This window comes from Oryzias latipes, chromosome 1 (genome assembly GCF_053564925.1).
Source record: "Oryzias latipes strain Hd-rR chromosome 1, Olatipes_Hd-rR_3.1".
Classification (NCBI taxonomy): domain Eukaryota; kingdom Metazoa; phylum Chordata; class Actinopteri; order Beloniformes; family Adrianichthyidae; genus Oryzias; species Oryzias latipes.
The window spans coordinates 35,130,310-35,152,021 of NC_136237.1; the positions used below are offsets into that span (position 1 = coordinate 35,130,310).

Consider the following 21,712-nt stretch of genomic DNA (forward strand, 5'->3'; position numbering starts at 1 on the left):
CAAGATAAAACTCCCTTTAATATGCAATGAGTCGTTTTCAAGTAACCTTTTTTTCTAATGTCTGTCGGTAACAAAACAATACTGTATACAAACACAAAATTGCTACATTAATGTAAACAAGATATAAAAATGATCCTTATGGTAATAAAACAAGAACTCGCTGCAGAATTCCCCTTTTTTCACGTGGATGGTTGGTGGTTTTTTCCAGAGTTTGACCTTCACCAAGCTCACGGTTAAAATTTGAAACATATTCAGAAACAAATATGGCAACGTAACATTCAAACACCGATTTTTTTGTCTTTTTGTGTGTTTCTGGTGGCGGCGCTCCGGGTTGTGCGGTTCGGATGTTGGCGTTCACATCAGCCATGCATTTTCAGACTGCTGTCGTTTCTACGCTGTTTGCTCCAATTCGTCAGAAGTAGGTGTGGGTTTTGTTTTTTTTTTCCTTTCTGAAGGGAATCTGTCGAGGAGTTTAGTCATGCAACCCGACCGTCTGCGGCGAAACTCTCCGCCCACCGACCGGTAAGTGCTGAAGCTCCTTCAAGGCATTAGTGGGACAGTTTTCGTGCCGGTGCGAAGAGAAACGAGGAGAAGGAGGAGTGTAACAGGTGTGACGGACCCGTCCCGCCGGGTCGGAGCTGGGCGTGGGGGGGTTGGACCTACACTGACGGTTGGGGGGTTAGGCAGACCTACGACTGGAAGATGAGTTTAAGACAAGATGTTGGACATGAACTCGTAGAACCGTTTGGAGTACTGCTCTGGATTCACCGTGGAGATCTCGGCCCCCGCCTGAAAAAAAAAGACAAAACGTTTGTTTCTTCAAACCATAGAAAACCGGACAGCTGCTAATATTCTATAAAACAAAAGGCTTAAACTCTCTACACTCCGGTTCAAATTCAAACTTTGAGACAAAACCTTCAGGAAAATATATTTTTGAATTATTTTAGTCCGTTTGGAGGAAAAGATACGACACAAAAAACACAATAAAGACTAAAAAGACGAGAATTTCGTTTCAATAACAAACATATTATTACTTTCAACACATTTCATTTTGCCACTAATCTCCTATTTTCTAGTTTCTTCACAGCAAAAACGTAACAAAAAAAACATAAAATACAAACATTTATTTATTTTATTCCATAATTTTTTGGGGGTTCATATGAGGACGGCCCTCTGGTGTAGCGGTTTGCGCTCTCGGCTTTCAGCTGCTAATATTCTACAATCAGGCTAAAAACATTCAGGAAATTTGGAACAGGTTTTTTTTTCTGATCCAAGTTTGCATTTTGGTTTGGAAAGACAGACAAACAAAATGAAAAGTGAAGATTTCAACATTAAATCTAAACTTACTGACAATCTCAGCATCAAACTCTTTGTTCTTGTTTCTTGTCAGTAAAAACAAAAAACAAAAATATCCTGATTTTACACCTCAATAGGTTCAGTTTATATGGACTTTGTTCTATTCTGTTTGTTTTTCTGTCCTGTTATTGTCGTACGCTTTTAGCATTGGGCGATAAAACATAATTAAATATATTATCGTTATTATTTTAGTTTGTCGTTTTTACTGACAAATAGCATTTTTCCCAATAATCTGTTTATCTTTCTGATGTTTTGTTGATCTGATTGTCTGTTATCCATGATAACAGACAATCCATGATGGAGATACATTGATGATAGAAATACGTTATTTTCATTCATCCACTAAAAAGACAAATATATATAAAAAGACGTAATAAAATATCAAGAATCCTGCTTTGATCTGGGAATCGATCCACAGCCTGGCGTTGGGCTACGTTCACCCTGAACGTGTTGTTAAGTCAACGTACAGACGACATCAGAGGTCCTGCAGTGCCACTGATGATCAGTGGGCGGAGTCTAAAACCAACACGGCAGAATCGGATCGTTCTCCTCCCGAACTTTGAAACACTTTTCCTATTTGCATCGACACAATACTGAAAAGTCTTCTTTTTCCCCCCTCAGACTGACAGCAGGTCATCAAACGGGGCGGGGCCACCGGTGGACAGAGGTTCCGCTGAAAGCGCCGGGATTCAGACTCCTGCAGTGGAGAGTGAAGCTCACCGTGCTCTGATTTGACGCACAAACGGCGTACGGCGTGGGCATAGTGTCACGCTTCAATGACAGTTGGAACGAAAACGGACATGGAAATGGTTTTAACAGGTTTCCTCAGCAAACACTCACCCCGTGTTTCACAGTTTTGGCAGCATGTGCAGCTTTTTTCTTAGCGTCGTAGTGTGTGAGGATGTCAATGATCGCCATGAAGTAAACCTCCTTCTTCACAGCACCTGGAACCAGAACGGCAGCTCAGCTTTAATGACCTTTGGAACCCCTCCTTCCTGGCTGGAGGGGGCGGGGTTCCGCGGGACAGACTGGCGGCGCTCACCGTCGCGGCTCTTGATTGCGTAAACGTCCACGGAGGGGTCAAACTCCCCGGGGCCGAAGAACCCGCCGCAGTTGAGGGGGTTTCCCGGACTGTCGGGGGGCGTGCCGAAGGAGCCCGTCAGCGCGCCTCCGCCCATGCCGTCGTTCTCGTACTCCTCCTCCTCCCCCGTCCCTTCCACGTCCATCTCCTCCTGCTCGGCGCGCTCCACGTCGTGGATCCCCACCAGCAGGCTGTAGTCCATGATCTTCAGCGTGGCCAAGAACTGAGCACAAGAATCCAGAGGGATTTCACCAAGTCCAAATGGATTCGGCCATGTCTGAAGACTCCGGCCACGCACCATGTAACCATGACAACCGGGGAAGCATTTTCACATTTCAAACACAGACCTGACTTTTAGGAACGATTACAAAAGAAAAACAGGAAACTCCATCAGTTCGAGTGTTGATGGGAAGTCGGTTCAAATGTCGACTTCCCCTTTGATATTTTGGGATTTTCCTCGTTACAAACTTTTTCACAACTTTATGAAACTCAACAAAAATGTTCAACAAATCCAGGGCTTCAACCATTTTGAACCTTTATCAAGAAAGTGACTGAAGCATTATTTTAGTAAAGATAAATCTGCAAACACCGACATTCAGTTTAAAGATTCAGGAGAACGAAGCACACAAACACGCACAAACACACACAAACGCACAAACACACACAAACGCACACAAACACGCACAAACACACACAAACGCACACAAACACGCACAAACACACACGTCCAAAATGCATTTTATTCCTCACCTCCACATCTCGTTTTAACTTCTCCAAAAAGTACTTCTTGTTGTCGTCTCCAATCTGCAGCTTCTGGCCTTCATTCAGGAAGTCATTGTCTTTAAAAGTGGGAAGTTCTTTCGCCTGAAGAGGAGATTTAGCAGAAAAATACAGCAATAAATCAACACAACAGATTATTTTGATGCCAGCTTTCAAACTAAAACGGAAAAAAGAAAAACTCCAATTAGAGAGAGCACGTCGTCTTCCAGCCTAATTTAGCTGCCATTTGATGAGCTGGCTTGGGTCGGAGGGGGGGGTTATTTCTGTCCCGGGGTGTCAGCAGTTGTTGTCGCACAGAAATAAAACCCACCTTTTCCTTGTCGCTGGCCTCCCTGGAGACGGTCGATCCCTAAAAGTAGGAAAACAAAGATGTGAAAGTGGCCCCTGGTGCACAGCCTCATGGGTGCAGGACGGTTTTATTTTGAAAGGACAAAAGGCTGAAACGAATCAGCTGCTTTGATTTAGAATTTTTTTACAAACTGAAGTTAAAAGCAGTCGTAGCCGAAAACCATGAAGCTGCAGCAGCTTTGACGCCCCCGTCGGTCTGACATCACGAACGGGAGACTTAGGCCACACCCCCCGTTGGTCTGACGTCTCAAACGGGAGTTTAGCAGAAATGCTCGTGGTCCGTAGCAACCATACAACTTTTTTTATGTCTTCCTGGGATGAATGTGCCTTTTTGTTTTCATGTCGCTACAATAAACTAGATTTTTAAATTTTCCATAGCAACCAACCAAAGCTCATTCTGAAAAAGATCCAATCGTCTCGAGAGATTTGAGTTGATTCGTAAAAATGCATTTCAGCATTCTGTTGCAGTGTCGCACTATGACACAAGCCAGCGCTTTACAAAAGTAATTGTTTATATTGTGGTTACCATGGTAACATCATGATAAGATGAATTGACTTTTTCTCTTTTCATTTTGGTAGGCTGCAACTTTTTTTTTTCTTTTTGACATTTTTGGGTTTAATGAAGATTTCCCATTTATTTGCTTCAGAGGATGTTTTTTTGGCTTCAGGAACAGAAAAGCAAAAATCCCATCTGTAGATGAACAAAGTGGATCCTGATGATTATTTCCTACAAAAGACAATCATTGCTGATTTTTTTGGGGAAGCAAATTTGAAACCACACAATTAAGAGGAGTTGCTCATAATGACAGCTTTTGGTGGAATGGAATCCATTCCAAAGCTGCAAATTCAAATAAATCACTTTTTGCAGTTGAGAACCTAACATAAGATTGAAATACGTTTTTTTTTAGATCGAAGTAAGTGTCAGCAAAATATTAAGAGGTTGAAGTTCTGTTTCTATAAATAAATCTCCCACCTTCAGGTCGTACTTGCGGTGCACAGTGAGCCGATGGCTGAATACATTCCGGGTCACCACCATGTACGTCTCCACGCCGTCCACCGTTAGCCTGTACATGCCCAGGAACTGAGGCAGCAGCGTGTTGCCATGACACTCCACGATGAACTGGAAACCGGGGTGGGGGTGGGGGGTTGGTGTGGGAGGAAACAGACATTCATTAGAGTCAAAAAAGGGAAAAAAAAAAATCATTTCTGCAGAGCTGTGTCCAAACAGAAACAAACACCTTATCTTCTGGGTTTGGGCATAAAAAGATGTTTTTCAAACGACAGAAACACAAACAGATGAGGAAGAAAAGCAAACGAGAGCAGCAGGGATTCAAATGATTAAACAAGAAAAGTTTCTGGTTATCAGTTCTTCACATAACTGAGAAGAAACTCAGATAAATGTTGAAGATCATTTGACTCTTTGAAGTTGAAGGGAATTGGAGTCTGAATTTTAATCAGACATGTGCTGCTGCTGCGTCTTAAAGCATCTTTCTGCTCTCTCTTTAAAATAATCCACCTTCAGATGAGTTCTGGATTCACAAATCACTCAAACTATGTCAGAATACTTTCAAAAGTAAAGGGGTGTGGTTATGGAGCCCTGTGGCACCCCAAAGTCCAGAAGGTGAAGCAGGAAAGCCTCAGCCTGACAGGAAACAACTGAAACAGAAATAGGGAAAAACTGTTGACTGTATGAGACCTGGACTGAGTGAGTGTGATGTCACCCCAGAATACTTCTGGCTCCAACCAAAGAGAGGCAATTCAGTCGACATAAATCTGTTGGAGCCAGATGTTCTCCATACGCAGTGATTGGCCCAAAATGGTCTGAGTCAGCGTTTCTATGGCAACCACTCCCACTAATCTGGAGTGGGTTGGTTGGGAGGCCACACCCCCTCTACCACTTGAGAGCGGACTCAGGATAATCTGTCAATCAGACGTCTCAAACATGAAACCGCGTCCTTTTATTAGGGCATCTGATCGGTCAATTTATAACTTAAGTAACTTGCAATAAAGAAAAAAAAGAATGTGTTAAAAAAGGTATTAAAGCAAGAATGGTCAGACAAATAGAATTACTTTTTTCCTAATACCAAGTCTTTTGGTTTCTTGGAACCAGCGGGTCAGGCAACAGGTGAGAGGCCACTCAGTCCAGCTGTCATTTACAGTCACTGGTAAAGGGATAAAGCTGGGAAATGTCTGCCAGGTGAAGCTGAGAACCCGCTTTGTTTCTGGGGAACACAGTGTTTGGGCATTTTTTCTTTTTTTTAAGCTGGTTTGGTCCGAATGGGAATGTGAATCCTTCTCATCTGGAGTGTGAAAGCAAAACCTGAAAGGAGGTTTCTCTTTTCAACACATTCATGCTGTGGATGAAGCCAAGCCCCCACATTTGGAGGGGTGGGAGGGGCGTATTTTCATTCACATGAAGCAGGAGGTGTCATGATGTCATTTTTGTCCCGGTTCTGTCTCAGTTCCCTTCACTTTTCATTTATACTGTATTTTGTGTATGTGATGACCCAAAGACCGATCGATTTCCATCTTTTCTCGCCTCCTCTTGAATGTTTGCGCTGAGAGGAAGGGGAGGAGTTACTCCGTCAGCCAGAACCCCCACCCCAGAGGTTAAGCCGTTACCTGGTGATACTTCTTCAGGATGCTGTGCATCTCTGCGATGTCTTCGCTAGAAATGGTTTTGATTACGAAGCGATGGTCGTAGCTGCACAGGAAGCGGTTGCCGAAGCGACCCTGGGAGTCGCTGTTGAGCGGGGCGCTCCTGGTGAGAGAGTTCTGCCAAAGAAGAACAAATAGAGCACGTCTGTTTCTAATCCCAGAGCTTCCAAAGGTTTTAGGGGCGGGGCTTGAGTCTGTCACCTGGTAGTCCTGGTCGTCGATGCCGAAGCGTTCCCTCAGGTTCCTGAACACCATGGGACAGTACTCTTTGAACTTGAAGCGACTCGGCAGGTTCTCTCTAAACGGCGGAGGCAGAGAATGAGAGCGAGAAAACACAGAGACTCGGAGGTTCGTTACTGAAAATGAGCCGGGAAAAACAGAAGTGGGAAACAATGGCGATCAGGAATTCTGTCCAAGCTGTACGATAATGAAGACGACAGGAAAGTAAAGCAGGAGTGAGCCAGACGCCTTCCCAACTGGAGCGATGCTTCAAACAACTCAAATCCACATTTGGGTCGGACCAAAACTGGTACTGTCCCCCAATATAAACGCATGAGAATCTAACTTCACAATGTCTCCAAACACTCATTCTAGTTGTCTTGGCCAGTTCCGATTATTGCTTTATTATTTTATTGTTTTCAGCTCTTTTGTTTCTCTGGGAAATCGATTTCAAAATAAAAGTGTTTGGAACTTGAATGATGCTGCAGGACACAGAAATAACCCCAGAAAACGCGTTAAATCTACAAATCAAATGATCTGTCAGCGTTTTTCCATTTGTTTTCTTGAAGGATTGTTTGTTCCCGTCTGGACTTCCCTCTCCCTTCATCCAGCACGTTCTTTTAATGACCTCAAACTGGGTCAATCCATCATCTTCCTACTGTTTCTTCATCTCCTGCGTTCAGGTTCTCTGTCGTACGTTTTGTCGGCTCATCTGGAGTCGATGGTGTGGAAAATGGCTTCATTCTGACTGATGGAGGGAGGGAGGGAGGGAGGGAGGCATTTCTAAAGTCACCACACGCTCTGCAAAGCAGCGACAGGCGGTACGTACTTGTTAAATAGGTGGTTGTCCACTTTGATCTTACTGTAAGCTTTAAAGTCGTCTGGCATCAACATAACCGGTACAGGCACATTACTTAACTCGTTGACCTGAGGAGGGGAAAAAAAGACAGAGATGAGAAGCTTTCCTGAGGTAAACAAACGAGCCTCACGGACGAAAACAGATGAATTTAGCTCGAGCGGTTCACAAACAGAATCCTGCTGAAAACCTCAGGAGCTCCTTTTTTCTCTCCTTTGGTGTTGTAAATCAGCTCCTGACGGCAGGATGACCTTTGGGGTCGTCACTGATCTCTGTAAATCTCAGAAAGATGGGCCTAAGCGTAACATTTTTTCCCCCAAAAATGGTTCCAAGTTTACAGGAACAAGAACCAAAAGGTTCCAGAAAAACTGGAAAAGGGACGACATAAAGTTTCTGGATGGGGGACAATTTCATCAGCCGCCCCCCAAAACATAAATCAGTAAACCAAAGAAACGTAAACAAATGAAACAGGAAGTTCGGATGCATGTTTCAGCTTGAGTCCAGGGTTTGTTGTGGGGTCAGTGGAGGTCAGACATTTGGTTCGGCTAACGTTAGCATGGCGGCTGACTGATGCAGACTTTACAAACCCGAGGAGACGTTCCTGTTTTTATTCTGCTCAAAACAGAAGAGATTATATTTACCGTATATATTATCTGTGGACAGGAGACGCAGTTTTACAGCTGCTTCAGTCTCAAAACTAGGATAAAGCAATGATTTTTTAAAGGAATCATTTCCAGCTGGGTGAAAATAAAATATGCATTGATATCAAATCAATCTATACTTACTCAACAAAATACTGATTTGTCAAATCATAAAAATGGGTTTTCTGTTTTTATCAGGCAAAAAACAGCTGTCAGTTAGCTTTTAATGTCATGTAAAAAGGAAAGTTCCGCATTTATTTTAAGCTTTGAGAAAAATGCTTGTTTTTTCTTCAAATCTTGTAAATTAAAAAGCCTGTTTCTGTGTTTTTAGCAGTCACTATACTGATGGAGGTTTAGGTTCTGGCGTTTTTTGCTATCAAGTATGAAATGTTCTGAAAGCCTGGATGTTGTCGGATATTATTCACGTTTGGAGCTCAGGTTTTTCTTTATCTTTCATTTTCTTTGTGGAAGAAAAAAACAGTTCCAGCATTTATGTGAGCGAATCCAGTTTTCAGCAGGAGTAGAGCAGCTCTACTTCAGTAACATCAAGACTTTACATCATGGAAATGTGTTAATGCATCTACAGATTGCTAAATAAAAAGGTCTTTTTTTCATTTCTATGACAGTTTCTCTGGGGTTAATCTGGGAGTTCTCATTCACATTCAAATATGGAGAAAAACCTTTTTAGGTCGCTTTCTCTGATCTGATGGGACACAGGTGAAGCCTGGCAGCAGAGGTTTTCAAATTTGTGATGACCTCACGAATACATTTAAAAAACAGTAGTTTGAGCTCAAATTGTGTAAAAAGCTGAGCAGGTTCTGCCTCAAAGGCGTCAGAACAGAGAACGCTGCCTCTTTTCACAGAATCCGTTGAGAAATGAAGGGGAACGGTGTTACATCAGACATAAGGTTAATATTTCATGTTTGGTAGAGCAGCGAATGTCAGGTTTTCATGGGAACACCACAAACGCGAGATCTGCTGAGTGTCACTCCGTTTCAAATATAGAAAATCTGAGGGATTGGCGGCGTCCACATCACCTAAACGCCAGCAGACGTCCTGCTGGAAATTCTCCAGCATCCAGCTCCATCTAATACCCACACGACTTCTGACTGTGAGAGGCGGGCTTCGATGCGAGGGCCGTTTGATGTGCCGAATCCGCCTCACACCCACAGAATCAGCTCATCGGGCCGGAGCTGCACGCACACGCCCACTGCCAGAGTTCACCGCTCAACCCTGGAGAGGCCGCAGCCAGAAACACATCTGCAGTTAGCTGCTCCCCCGGATTCATCTGAACGGATCCGGCCAGACCCTGACCGGTTCCACCACAGAGCTGGTCAAAGAGGAGCTGCTTCATCGACCAAAATGCTCTTCTTCTCTGCTCCCCAACAGCAAAGACGGATCAAACCACAAACATCCATGAAAACCTGAACCCACGTTGAGAACACCAGGACACAAAAAAGCCCTGAACTCCGACCTTAGTGGAGGACTCGAGACCAACTTTGGCAGACGCCTTTGCTCTCAAACTAACTGATCCAATGGGATCACAGGGATCCTGACCAACTGATCCGGTTTGATGATTACACAGTTGGAACTCATACAACGCTGTCTGATCGGGACAATTGGAGTGACACAAGTTCAACACAAGGGCATGCTGTGCTAAAGTGTTCAATTTCAGAAAATCTGATTTAATAACTTTGTCTGCTTGAACGGTTCCCTTTCCCCAAAATGCGCTTCAATCCCCGATTTTTGGGCGGCAGTTTTGTCTTTTACATAACAACTAAAAAGTTGGATAAATCTTTAGAATTTGCTAATAAGACACTAACAATGAATAAGAACCTTTGAGTTGTCTTTTACTAAGCCTGGTGTAATGTATTAAAACAATAAATAATAAACCCTTCTTACACACGTGTTTGTCACTTTCTACATACTGCTATGCAGTAGGGATGGAACCATAGCTCCCCTCGTGATTCGGTTTAGTGGTGTGACATACAATTTGGTGGGAAACCGGGAATTGTGGCATCTCTATTGAACGTTATTCCACATACTGGAGCATTGTCTTTTCAGAAGCTAATCATACAATTACTGTACTTCCATCTCAAGTCCATCTGTGTTCTGATGCAACTCCTGAAGAATCACGCACTGCTAAACAGCTGCATGTTAGTCTAGTTTCATTTATTGTAATCTATTAAAATGCATCAAACTGTTGTTTCTAATTTAAGTATTATGAAGAACTTGCTTGAATCTGTCAAACCAATCAATAAAAGTCTCACTCCGATCATCTTTTGTAAAAGTGTTGTCTTTTAATTAGGATTATGGTGTTTAAATTAAATTAGTTTCTGCAGAATGACAGGAGTTCATCAGAAATTCACCTCTGAGTTGTGGGTGGAACCGTTGTGTGGTGTGGAGCAACCCCAGCCGCCCTTCCCATCAAATTTAACTGAGAGCTCTCCGTTTACACTCTCTCCTGCTAGCTTACAGTCCCCCCTACATAACATTACCAGTGTAACAGCAAAGGCGAGCTATCTTGGAGCTATCCAGCCGTACATTTTTGAGCCAGACGAGGAAAACACAGGCGTGCATGGATCTAGTCGTCTACCAGTGATTCTACCAGAAATTGTAAAGACATTTCAGTGGTTGCATTGATTGCCAACGGTTTTTTTCTTTTTATTAAACGTATTTGTCTGTAATTCACAGGGATTTAGTGTTTTAATGTTGGGTTTGGCTGTAAATCCGTGTTTTAAGCAGCAGTTGTGTGAATCTGTGTCACAGTTTGGTTTCATATCTGGTCATTCTGCTTCTCCAGGTCTTCGTTCAACATCTCTGCGGTCATTTCCATCATTCCGCGTCTCAGATTGAAACATATTTCACCTCTGGGGTCGCTTGAACATGAGCTCCTGGGCTCTGGCCAAATAGGTCGGCTTGGTAATCCGGGCGCGCGCGCGCAGCTCGCCGCCAGCTTTCCGCGCATCAATCAGACTCGTGCAGGTTCGGCAGACTCCATCACCCAACCCGAAACCTTTTCATAGCCGCACGAAGCTTCGGCCAGACGCGATACATTTTCAGCTCTATTTATAAAGAAAGGCTGCGACAAACGGCTGGAGATCGCCGCCTCCCCCCCGGTCACAATCCGGGGAAAGCTGCTGCTGCTGCCTGACACGCCCCTCCTCACGCCTGCAGCAGCAGATCACGGCAGCTTGGCAACCGAAACACCTCTCAATCCATAATCTATGACAGCAGATAATCCCCTCCACCACCACAGCCACGAGCCTAAATTGCCAACGATTAAAGTCAGTTATAGAAGTTGATCTGATTTACGGAGAGGATCTATAGATCCCAACATGAATCTGTCCCCCAAATAATAAATAAATAAATAAGATAACAGCAGCTTCACATAACAGCTGCTAGCTAACCACGACAAACAGAAGCAATCACGACCCGCAAGGATCAATTGATGACAGAAAAGCCGCTTTGACAGATGAGGGCAGCTGGCTAACAGGTTAGCAAGAAAGCTAGAAAATCAAAACAACGGGAGGATGCTCCGACTCACCGTGTGGTTGACTCCCCACATCAAAACGCTGAGGATGGGCTCGCTCGCGCGGAATAACTTCACTTTCTGCCCTATAAAATGCTTCTTTTTCGTCTTGGTTTTGCTGGCGCTGGCGGCCGCTGCGCTGGTGCAGTTGGCTGACATGTCTGCGTTCAGACGGCGCTCTCAAAAACAATTTCAAAATAAAAAATAAAAACAACGGAAACAAGGAAAAAACTATCTAAATGTGTAAAACGGAGACGTTACGAGCGTGGAAAGCTCGCTAAGTGCATCGTGGACCGACTCTCGGTGCGTCTGTGGGCTGGCTGCGTTGATGGGAGTCAACGGTGGAGCATTTTGCTCCGTCACCACCCTTCCTCCGCCCGAGCAGGCCGCGGTGGAGTCCAGAGAGCGGCTAACCGGCCATCGGGCTACAGCGCAGCCGCGCGACTTTCTGATGAAATCGCGGCCTGTGTGTGGCGCAGAGCTGCCACCGTGCGGTGCCTCGCTTCCTCTGGACAGAGAATTTTTTTAAAAAAAGAAAAGAAAAACTAAAAGGAAAAACGTAACTGTTCCGTTTTAAACGCAGGCGAGTAATCCCCTCATGGTGTGCCCGGAGACTGCCGTCGGGCGCCGCCGCCAGCCGAACGCTGCGATCGGGTCTCCCTCAAGATGGCGCCTGCACCGCATTTCACGGTAAACAGCGCCCCCTACGGGTTGTTGTGAGAACTGCATGGATTTTTCACAGAGTGGCACGTTCAACAGAGCAGGGCAGCACAGATTAAATGTAATCTGGATTAAGTAATCAGATGACAAAAACAAGAAACCTTTGTCAAGTGTATTCATACATTTTATATATTATGCTTTTATTTTGTACAGGTTAAACATGTCCAGTCTGTGTAGAACATCTTTTGCGTACAGTAGCATTTCAAAGTGCTTTACATGAAGTTAGATACACAACAACTAACCTAATGTAAAAACCTGTTAGTTGCCCTGAATACAAATTTCAACTAAATAACCAAATGTAAAGTGAGTCATTATAAAAAATATCTGACAACAACAAAATATTAATGTGAGCGACAGAATTCGATTTAAAAAAAAAGTTTTTCAACTAAAATTACATGTTGCTTGATTCAGACGTCCATTTAATAATGGTGGAGATGTGATTTTGAAAAAGAACCCTGCTAGCCAGCATAAACAGATGAAAACAAAGAGGAATTTACTGTTTATCACTGTTTTAGTTTTATTCTCTCTCTGTACATCTTTTTCAATGCTTCTGTTCCGCTTGCATAGAATAGATTTGATGGGGTTTTGATGGTTACAAACAGATACTTGTAGGGCCTTTATTCCATGCCAGAGAACCTCAGTCTGTTTGCAGAGCTGACCTACAGCACTCTCACCGATGCCCGGTCTCCGGAACATGAGGGTTGTGCCGTGAGTGCAAAAGGTGACGAAGTGTCACAACTGGACAGGAATAAACTCTGAAACGTTACCATTTGACCGAGACCATTTGGATTGTGACAAACCTGAAAATATGAGGATTTTAATTGGCAGCTCAAGTTGAGGAAATGACTTCAAGTTGGTGATGTTGGCGAGCTGCGATGTGTCTGCTAGCAGGAGTAAACATGATAAAAAATATGGAAGCCTATCTGTCTCATAATTCAAAATGAAAGTCAATACCCAAAATGCTTTTTCATTTTCACAATAGAGCTGTGTTCGTTGAATCAAAAATAAAATGAAAAATCAATCTGCTGAACTTGACTTTTAATTTTGAATTATGAGACAGATATGCTTCCATACAGAAATGCCTGAACTGATCAAATGTCACTTTGGGGTTTCTTTTTGTAAGGAATGGACATTATAATACACTTAAAACCTCAAAAAATTGATTTTCATGGTATAAGCCCTTTAAATGCAGTCAAGAACAGGAAACAATGAATCCCTGTTGATTGGGAGTGACTGACACACCTGGCACACCTCTGGTGACAACCAAGAGTTAACAGCGCACTTCTGGGTGTTTAGACAATAGGCCCTATAGTATAGGATTGAAGTAAATGGCAGAGATTTTTTGGTAAAAGAATGTCTCAATTCACCATATATATATAAAAAAAAGCTCTGCTGCTTTGTTAATTCTCTCCTCTACAGAGAGTATGAACTGGACCTTTTTTTTATTAAAAGGTGAGTCAATAATCTGAGTTTTTTGTGGATTCAACATAGAAAATAAGGTGATTCACTGATCGCCTATGATAAAACTCGGATGCACTGAGTAAAGTTTGTGCTGCTTTCATGCTGTAAATTCGTGTTTGGTAAACCGTCGCTGTTTATGTGTGGACTTGGGAGATGTTATGGCTTATTTGTTGTGCAAACACTTACTGCAAAAGCTGCACCTTTACAGTTTTGGCTAAAGATCTAAAACTTTCCTTTTCAGTTTTTAACCTTTTTTTTTGATCCAATAACCCATATTTCATGTTGACTAAGATTGACTAAGAATATATGATGACACATATTGATTGACGCCGCTGTAAATGTGCTTTTGCAATGCTTTTTTGTACATTTATAATGCATCTAGAGTCAAAGTCTGGAAGTCTGTTATGTATTTCTGAAGGTTCTTTTTTATTTTCTGCTCCTATTACCCAGGATATTTATGGGGACCAAAGCAAAAAAAAACAACTGATGGATTTTTTTGAGAATTCCCATTTACTGAAAACCCTTCACAAATCCAAGCTCCAGTTTTAACTATAGAATAAACCATGTTTTTTTTTTAATTTCCTGATTTTAACAAGTGTTTCGCTTACTTTGAAATATTTGTTTTTCCAGACTTTCGGGTCAAAAATTTAACCAGAAAAACTCAAAGTTTGAGCAACACTAACACCCCAACTTTGAGACCCCTTTGATCATCTTTTGATCTATTGTAAAAGCGTTTCCAGTGGTCCTTTTTAACGATGATTATGCTGTTTTCAGCCAAATGAAAAAATACAAACCTGTGTTTTTTCCTAGGACATAATTTCGGCAGAGCGGTAGCAGTTTATTAGTAATTTACCTCTGAGTTGTGGGGGGGACTGTTGGCGCTTAGCAACCACACCCTCACTTTCCTTCTCCATTACTGAGAGCTCTCTGTTTACAGTCTCTCCTGCTAGCTTACACCCTATGGATCTCCAAGCAAACAATAGTGGTACAACAAAAATGCCGAGCAATATTGGAGCAGTCAAGCCGTACAGTTTTGAGACATATGCCGGCTCAGGTAAGGAAAACAAAGATGTTCATGGATCTATTTGTCTGCGAGTGGATGCATCAGAATAGAGCGGAGCAGGTAGCTTGTGACTTGCCAGTTGTAATTTCTAAATCACAACTACAACTTTTTCCAAACAGCATTTCTTTGTCTGCTCTGTATTCACAACTATTTGAATGAAGAAACACTTAAAAGTGCAATTTTGAGCTATTTTTTAAATATACATATATATGTCCTCATCACCAAAAAAATGCCACAAGAACGTTTTAAAACATCAAAAACAAATTTTTCGGAGTGGGTCTTTGAGGAATTGAAACAGTTGCCAACAGCATTTTCAAACAAGAAAAATACCTTTACGTATTTGTATTTTTGTCAGGTGGACGTGCAGTAGCGATGACTTTTTTGCTAACGGAAATAGTGCTACACCATTGATTGTATAGAGAACTGGACTGAGTGACCCCTCCCCCCGCAAATACCTGCTGCCTTCAAGGAGCCAAAATCACAGACTTTCTATGAGAAATTAACAGCAATTACTCATTTGTTGGAATAGCCATTCTTGCACTGCTACATCTTTTTAAGATGTTCTTGCTAATCTAAATTTTTCCATGATATTTTTGCTGAAGCGCAAGTTATTCAAGTTATAAACTGACCAATCAGGTGCCTCAATAACAGCAGGTGGCCTTGCGTCAAATGTTTGAAGCGATTGACAGAGGTTGTGTCCAAATTCCTTCACTACTCATTACAAAGTGCACTATATAATGTGTTCGCCATTTTGTAGTGCTCTCCCAATCTACAATTCCCAAATCGAGTGCCCTAGAAGTTTCCCAGAAGTCTCTGCGAAAAACCAGTGTGCATCGATGCTCACTAGATTGGCAAATATAGACCACAATGCATTGTGCCTGAACAATTTTTGCAAACAAAACATACTCAAATGTATTTTTTTAATTAACCATCAATGTTTTAATCTTCAGAACACAGTGGACTCAAAAATCATCGTCGCAAAACACTTATCAATTAGATTTTAACTTTGTGGAATCGATGATGTCCCATTCGCCGTTTGAAAAAATAAAAATGAAAAAAGGAGTGAGCATGGTGTCCAAATTGATTTTAAAATCCAGGGCACTAGATAGTCCTTCACTATGTAGTTTTTCAGTAGTTAGGGATTAGGGTGGGAATTCGGACACAGCTAAATTTTCCTGAGCCTGGTTTCAATGGAAGGGGTGTGGGCTTCTAACATGCTCACTCCTGATTGGAGAGAGTGGTTTCCGTAGAAATGTCTATTAATACCGACACGGACCAATCAAGGCTTACTGAGGACGTCTGGCTCCAACATGGCGACGGACATAAAGCAGAAAAACGGCGACTGAATTGACTTTATTTGGTTGTGAGTCATTTTCTTTGTGTGACGTCTCACTCGGTCCATTTCTCTGTATACCGTCAATGTGCTACACCATTCATACAAGCCAAGTGTAGCATCCTAACGGCTAGCTTATGCTAGCAGCAGATGAGGACCGTAGCTAGCATAGAATCTTTTCCCCCCCAAGCTTTTCTGCATTCGTCCAACTTTTCAAATGGAATACATTGAAGTCATGTTTAAAGTCATAACACACGAATTTATTCCTTTGTGGAATTAAAAATAAATAAATAAATAAATAAATAAAACATGGGGGTAATAGCTCTCTGTAGCTAAGAGGGTTGAGCAACTTTCTGCCAACTGGTCGACCGGGGGTTGAAATTGCTGGCTTGACAGTCATTGTGCCCTTGGGCAAAACACTTTTGTTTTTTTATTATTTTACTTATCTGAAATATTTTGTCACATAAGTTCAGTTTAGGAGAGGAAAAAGTCAAAAGTAGATGCAACAATTTGTTTATTTTTACTAGGAGGAGAAAATTTGTGGGGAGTTTTTTCTATTGAACAATAAAGTTCGAGGAAGAAATAGATGTGGACAAACGGGAGTAAAAAGAAAGGAAAGAAAAGGAACAAAGCAGAAAAGACAGAAGGAAAGTGTTAAAGAAGTGACAGTGGGCCAGTGGCTTTGGCCTGGGCCTCCTGAGGCCTGCAGGGCCTCTCATCAGCAATCCAGATGAAACACTTGAGGGGCAGATGAAGTGTTTTAGTCTCAGGTGGGTTTTTCATTTAGAACAAACATCTGAAGTTTTAAATCCCAAATGAATCGTTTTTTGAACTCTTGATTGAGAGTTTTTAAAGCCTCTTAAGGAGTTTTTTTTTTTAATCCGTTTTCTTTCACAGCAGCGACGGTTCGGGTGGAGGCTCAAACCGCTCCTCCACCTGCCGACAGAGGTGAAGCAGAAGAGGTGAAGTGGGGAGCGCGTGACGAGGCCCGAGAGCGCGCGGGGGGAAAAGAAAAAAAAAGATCACACGCACACAGGGAGCTCGCGGGGCCTCCCTCGCGGAGCCTCTGGACAGCCCCGTGAACGAGGCGACAAAATAAAGTCACGTGATCCAAAATGGGCAGTCCTCTGACGGGGCTGAAAAAAGCCATTTTCTGGCGCTGCTGCAAATTCTAACCCAACAAGTCACCTGGACCCCGGCCGGCGGCGGAGTCGAGCGTTTATGTCCCCATAAGGTAGGACCTAAGCGTCGCGGACGGCTCGGTTTCGGGCTCGTGGAGACGCTTTGGCGGAGGCGAACACGGAGTGCTCGGCGTCACGTTCGAGGCTCTTGTTTGCCTTCAGACTCAGCCCGTCTGTCAGTGAATGTAAGATGGCTGCTTAGTTTCTGCACCGTTGGGGCTCCGAGCGGCTCCGCGGCCCGCCGGCGCCGGAGCCCTGGCGGGCCGCGGAGCCGCTCGGACAGCGGGGCTGCGGGGAGGGGAGGGGAGGGGGGGTAATGGGAGTCGCTCTTTGTTGGTGAGACGAGGCCGCGCGGGGCATCCAGCCCTCCACATCCCCGCAGGCTGCGCGGCGGACGTGCGTGGCCGTGGCCGCTCTCCTGCGCTCCCCGCAGCATGATCGACCGCAGCACCGAACCGTTGGCGGCCGCGGTTCCGACCCGGTATCATTATCAAACACTCCGATTCTCCCCCTGCAGATCAGCCCGCATGGATAAGATGCAGCCGAACCGGGTGAAGATCACAGAGCTGAACCCGCACCTCACGTGTCCGCTGTGCGCCGGATACCTGATCGATGCCACCACCATCGTGGAGTGTCTGCACTCCTGTAAGTCCCGCCGCAGACCTGCTCCTGTTTGGGTTTTAGAGTGAGGCCTGTGGAGGAGGAGGAGGAGGAAGAGGAGGAGGCTCACGCGGGGGGGTCACCTCACCTCTCCTCCTGGAGGATGTTCATTCAGACAAATCCATCTGAACATCTTTATCACTCTCCAAACATCAGGACCATTTGTGAGGAGCATCATGAACATCTGCCCCGAGCAGACGCTCCGGATGCTTCAGAGAAACGGCTGCAAATGTGATTATTATGGATGTCCGAACCACGCTCCTGCCAACACATAGTAATCTGATTACTTCCTGCGTGAAATGGTTCTTTAGCTTTAAAAAAGTTTGTGAAACAAGAGGTCACAACCAGAAAACAAGATTTGGAGGACAGCAGAAGCTATATGCTGAAGATGTATGTAGAATCTCTGCAGATCTATGTATGCAGGATCTCTGTAGATCTATGTATGCAGGATCTCTGTAGATCTATGTAAGAGTGATCTCTGTGGATCTATGCAAGAGTGATCTCTGTAGATCTATGTAAGTGATCTCTGTAGATCTATGTAAGTGATCTCTGTAGATCTATGCAAGAGTGATCTCTGTAGATCTATGCAAGAGTGATCTCTGTAGATCTATGTAAGAGGGATCTCTGCAGATCTATGTATGATCACCAAACATCTTTGCAGATGTGACAAAGTGTTAAGAGTAGAAAGCTTGAATGGCATCTTATAAAAGTTTCAAAGTTTTTACTCCAATTTCAGAGGTTTCGGTGAAGAAATATGATCTGATAATTGTAGTAATCAGATTACTTGAGATTATTAGACTAGTAGTTTCGTAGAATATTCCTCCATGTATTCTGTTAGTCCCTTAAATGGATTACTGTTTTTTAACGAAGGAAACCGTTGACATTTTGCTTCTTTTCTCATACTTTTTCTGGATGTAATCTGGAATGCTGGATTCTGGGTTGGTTCGATCAAAGCCTTGACGCTCTTTGCTTCCAGATTTTTCTGGACAGAGCTGCGCAGTCCTGGTCCTTCAGATCTGCTAAGAACAGGGATCTGGCCACTCTTGGCTCTGATTGGCTGAGCACACTTGATCCATCTCTAGTTGGATAGAACTGCTGACTTTTCCGTCAAAGCGGTTATGATTGGACGTTTTGGCACGTTTGTGTATTCAAGGAGAAAACTCTAAGCCTTGGATACGTTGGTGCCGTTTGGTAAACAGAACCTTGTTGATTGAGGTTGACGATGCTCCAGTTGTTGCGTCGTTACGGGAAACGGCTTGTTGCGGGTTGCGAGTGACCTCCATGATTCTGATACATTTTTAGACTTTTGCTGATTTTTCATTAAAACAAAACGAGATATGAACGTAGAGTCCCAGAGACAAAAGAACCAAAGCAGATCAGGATCTTCTGTTGGATCGAGGTCCTCTGAAGTGCGGAAGAATTTGCATTAGCAAGAATTTCCTCATGCGGGATCACTAACAGGGACTGTCCTTTGTCTAGTTTGTAAAACGTGCATCGTTACCTTCCTGAAGACGAACAAGTTCTGCCCTCGCTGTGACATCCAGGTCCAGAAATCGTGTCCGCAGCTCAGCATCAGGTAACCGGGAATTCCCCGTGTCTAATTCAGAACGTCCGGCTGATCTTTTAACCTCTCTGTCCGCTTTGCAGAGCCGATAAAACTCTACAAGACATCGTTTATAAGCTTGTTCCGGGCCTCTTCAAAGGTAAGCCCCTCCCACCTTTTATCTGCACTCACTTTTTTTTTGTTTTTATATCAGAGGTGCTTTCAGAGAATATTCACTTTTTGAATTTCGTTGTTTGGAATTGATAATCCCTCGAGCTTCTGGGAGAGCAGCTCTGGACGGTTTTTGTTTTGTCTTTTTTTTTTAGAACAGAGAGTTGTGACGGATGTTTTATGCTTAGAAAGAAAAAGTTAAGAAAGGATCTTCATCAAAACCTCAAGCTTTTATATTCAAATAAAAAAGCTGCTCTGATACACTTTCATAGCTTCAACTTTAAAGACCTACCCTAATAAAAACTTTGTTTTTGGCGATTTTAACTTGTTCTTGTGGAATTTTTCTGATGATTGGTAACATGTATGAAGAAAATAAAGCTAAAATGTGCATTTCCGAGTATTAAATTATTAAAATTAGGCCTGCACAATATACCGCAAATTTATCGTTATCACAATATCCAGCTCTGCAATATGCATATCGCAAAAGACGGCGAATATCGCAATAAATCGCAAACTCAAAATGTGTTAAAACAATCTTCTAGCAGCTTGAAGCATTTAACGAATCAAATAAATCCCTTTATGCTTTGACCAATCAGATGGACGCCTTCCCATTGTTGACCAATCAGATGGAGGCCTATTATGTTAACCCTGGTCCTGAAGAGCCTCAACCCTGCCTGTTTTCCAGCTCTCCGTAACCAGCTTGCTGTTGATTGGCTGACTCAAGTGATTTCACATCCTGATTGACTGATTTTGGTTATCATTATCGAGCAGTCTAGGGAGAATTGGAAAACAGACAGGGTTGAGGCTCTTGAGGACCAGGGTTAGCCACCCTGACGTTTGTCCCCCATGTCGATGAGGGTCATTTGGAGTATAATTTTTAAACTGTTGCAATGAAATGGGAATGATGTTTTTGTTTATTTTTCTATTTGTTTATTTACCGCAAATTTATCGTTATCGCAATATTGATCACTAATATCGCATATCGCAAGTTTTCCTCATATCGTGCAGCCCTAATTAAAATTGTTGTGAATCAGGAGCAGACAACAAAATACCGTTAGAAAAAGGTTGAGGTTTTGTCATAGAAGCTGCAATCTGCAAACCACGAGCTCTCCTCTCCATTCTGACCAATCCATTTGGAGACGAACGTACGTCTTTGTTTTTTCTAGTTCAAGCTGACATCTGGCTCCAATGCTGCTTGCCATTTTCTTGTTGCACCGCTGATATTTGGGTGGGGATGTGAGGGGCTGTAAGCTAGCAGGAGAGCATGTAAACAGAGATATCTCACTTATGGGTGATGGGAAAGGGGGGCAGGGTTGCTCCAGACCAAATTTCGCATCAACTCTTGCCGTTCTGCAGAAACTGTCCTAGAAAACGACTTTTTTTTTTTTGGCTAAAAGCGGAATCAATATAATCAAAGGGCCACTGGGAACGCCTTTACAAAAGACCAAAAGATGATCGGAGTGAGGCTCTGAGTAAGATCCTGATAGAAATCTCATCGGCAGCAATTGAGGAATGACTTGCACATGTTCACTCCAGTGACTGTATATGAGAACTGGACTGAGTGAGGGTGACATAACCCCAAAGATTCAGTCGCCTTTTTGTTTTGTGACGCCAACGCCACCATGTTAGAGGCAGAGCGGTGATTGGTCTGAGTCATTGTTTCTAATGGCAACCACTCCTGCCAATCAGGAGTGAGCTTGTTGGAAGGCCACACCCCTACCACTTGAAAGCAGGAAGTTGTTTTTTGTGGAGCCAGCGGGTACTTCCTGTTTGTAATGCAGTTCCAGTTAGTTTTCTGATACAGTCAATGGTAAAAGCAGTGAATATTCTGGTTCACAGCTCCAGGTGCATGCTGGGAGTCCTCATGGAATGGACGTTTGTCAGTGTTTTTGCTCTGATTCTTTAAAGTAATGCGCCCAGTGTTTTTTTTAATTTTTTTTCCCATGATCCCAGACGAGATGAAGCGGCGGCGGGACTTCTATGCAGAGAACCGCGTGCTGGAGCCGGGGGAGGTGGTGGAGACCTTCAACATAGCAGAGGATGAAATCATCAGCCTGTCCATACAGTTCTACGAGAGGAACAAGTGAGTGGGAACCTGTCCGGAGAGCC

At 43.3% G+C, this 21,712-nt stretch overlaps 2 protein-coding genes across 4 annotated transcripts in view; one reads left to right on the top strand and one right to left on the bottom strand.

Annotated features, from left to right (window-relative positions):
• Window positions 1-12,032, bottom strand: LOC101171380 (phosphatidylinositol 5-phosphate 4-kinase type-2 beta). Its single transcript, XM_004084020.5, has 10 exons — window positions 11,487-12,032; window positions 7,272-7,369; window positions 6,425-6,521; window positions 6,188-6,340; window positions 4,539-4,685; window positions 3,528-3,566; window positions 3,188-3,301; window positions 2,399-2,660; window positions 2,197-2,300; window positions 1-789 (listed from the first exon to the last, which is right to left on the bottom strand). Exons 1-10 carry the CDS (start codon window positions 11,628-11,630, stop codon window positions 709-711), a joined length of 1,239 nt encoding a protein of 412 aa, XP_004084068.1. The 5' UTR covers window positions 11,631-12,032; the 3' UTR covers window positions 1-708.
• Window positions 12,032-21,712, top strand: part of LOC101173438 (polycomb complex protein BMI-1-B) — a 17,557-nt gene continuing 7,876 nt past the window's right edge. Inside the window, exons 1-6 of one of the 3 annotated variants that reach the window (XM_078946527.1) lie at window positions 12,032-12,161; window positions 14,590-14,706; window positions 17,747-17,874; window positions 19,369-19,465; window positions 19,537-19,592; window positions 21,557-21,686. In XM_078946527.1, coding sequence (XP_078802653.1) covers window positions 17,757-17,874; window positions 19,369-19,465; window positions 19,537-19,592; window positions 21,557-21,686 — 401 coding nt within the window. In that variant the 5' untranslated portion in view covers window positions 12,032-12,161; window positions 14,590-14,706; window positions 17,747-17,756. Of the gene's footprint in view, window positions 12,162-14,589; window positions 14,707-16,982; window positions 17,415-17,746; window positions 17,875-19,368; window positions 19,466-19,536; window positions 19,593-21,556; window positions 21,687-21,712 lie in introns of those variants that run through there. The other 2 variants (XM_023955154.2, XM_023955157.2) reach the window with 2 other exon arrangements.

Excerpts from the sequence above, each read along its gene's own strand:
- LOC101171380 (XM_004084020.5), bottom strand. The coding sequence starts at position 11,630 with ATGTCAGCCAACTGCACCAGCGCAGCGGCCGCCAGCGCCAGCAAAACC. Across the intron at positions 3,302-3,527 it reads AGGCCAGCGACAAGGAAAAG|GCGAAAGAACTTCCCACTTT; the intron begins GTGGGTTTTATT and ends TCTCCTCTTCAG. Across the intron at positions 790-2,196 it reads CCAAAACTGTGAAACACGGG|GCGGGGGCCGAGATCTCCAC; the intron begins GTGAGTGTTTGC and ends TTTTTTTTTCAG.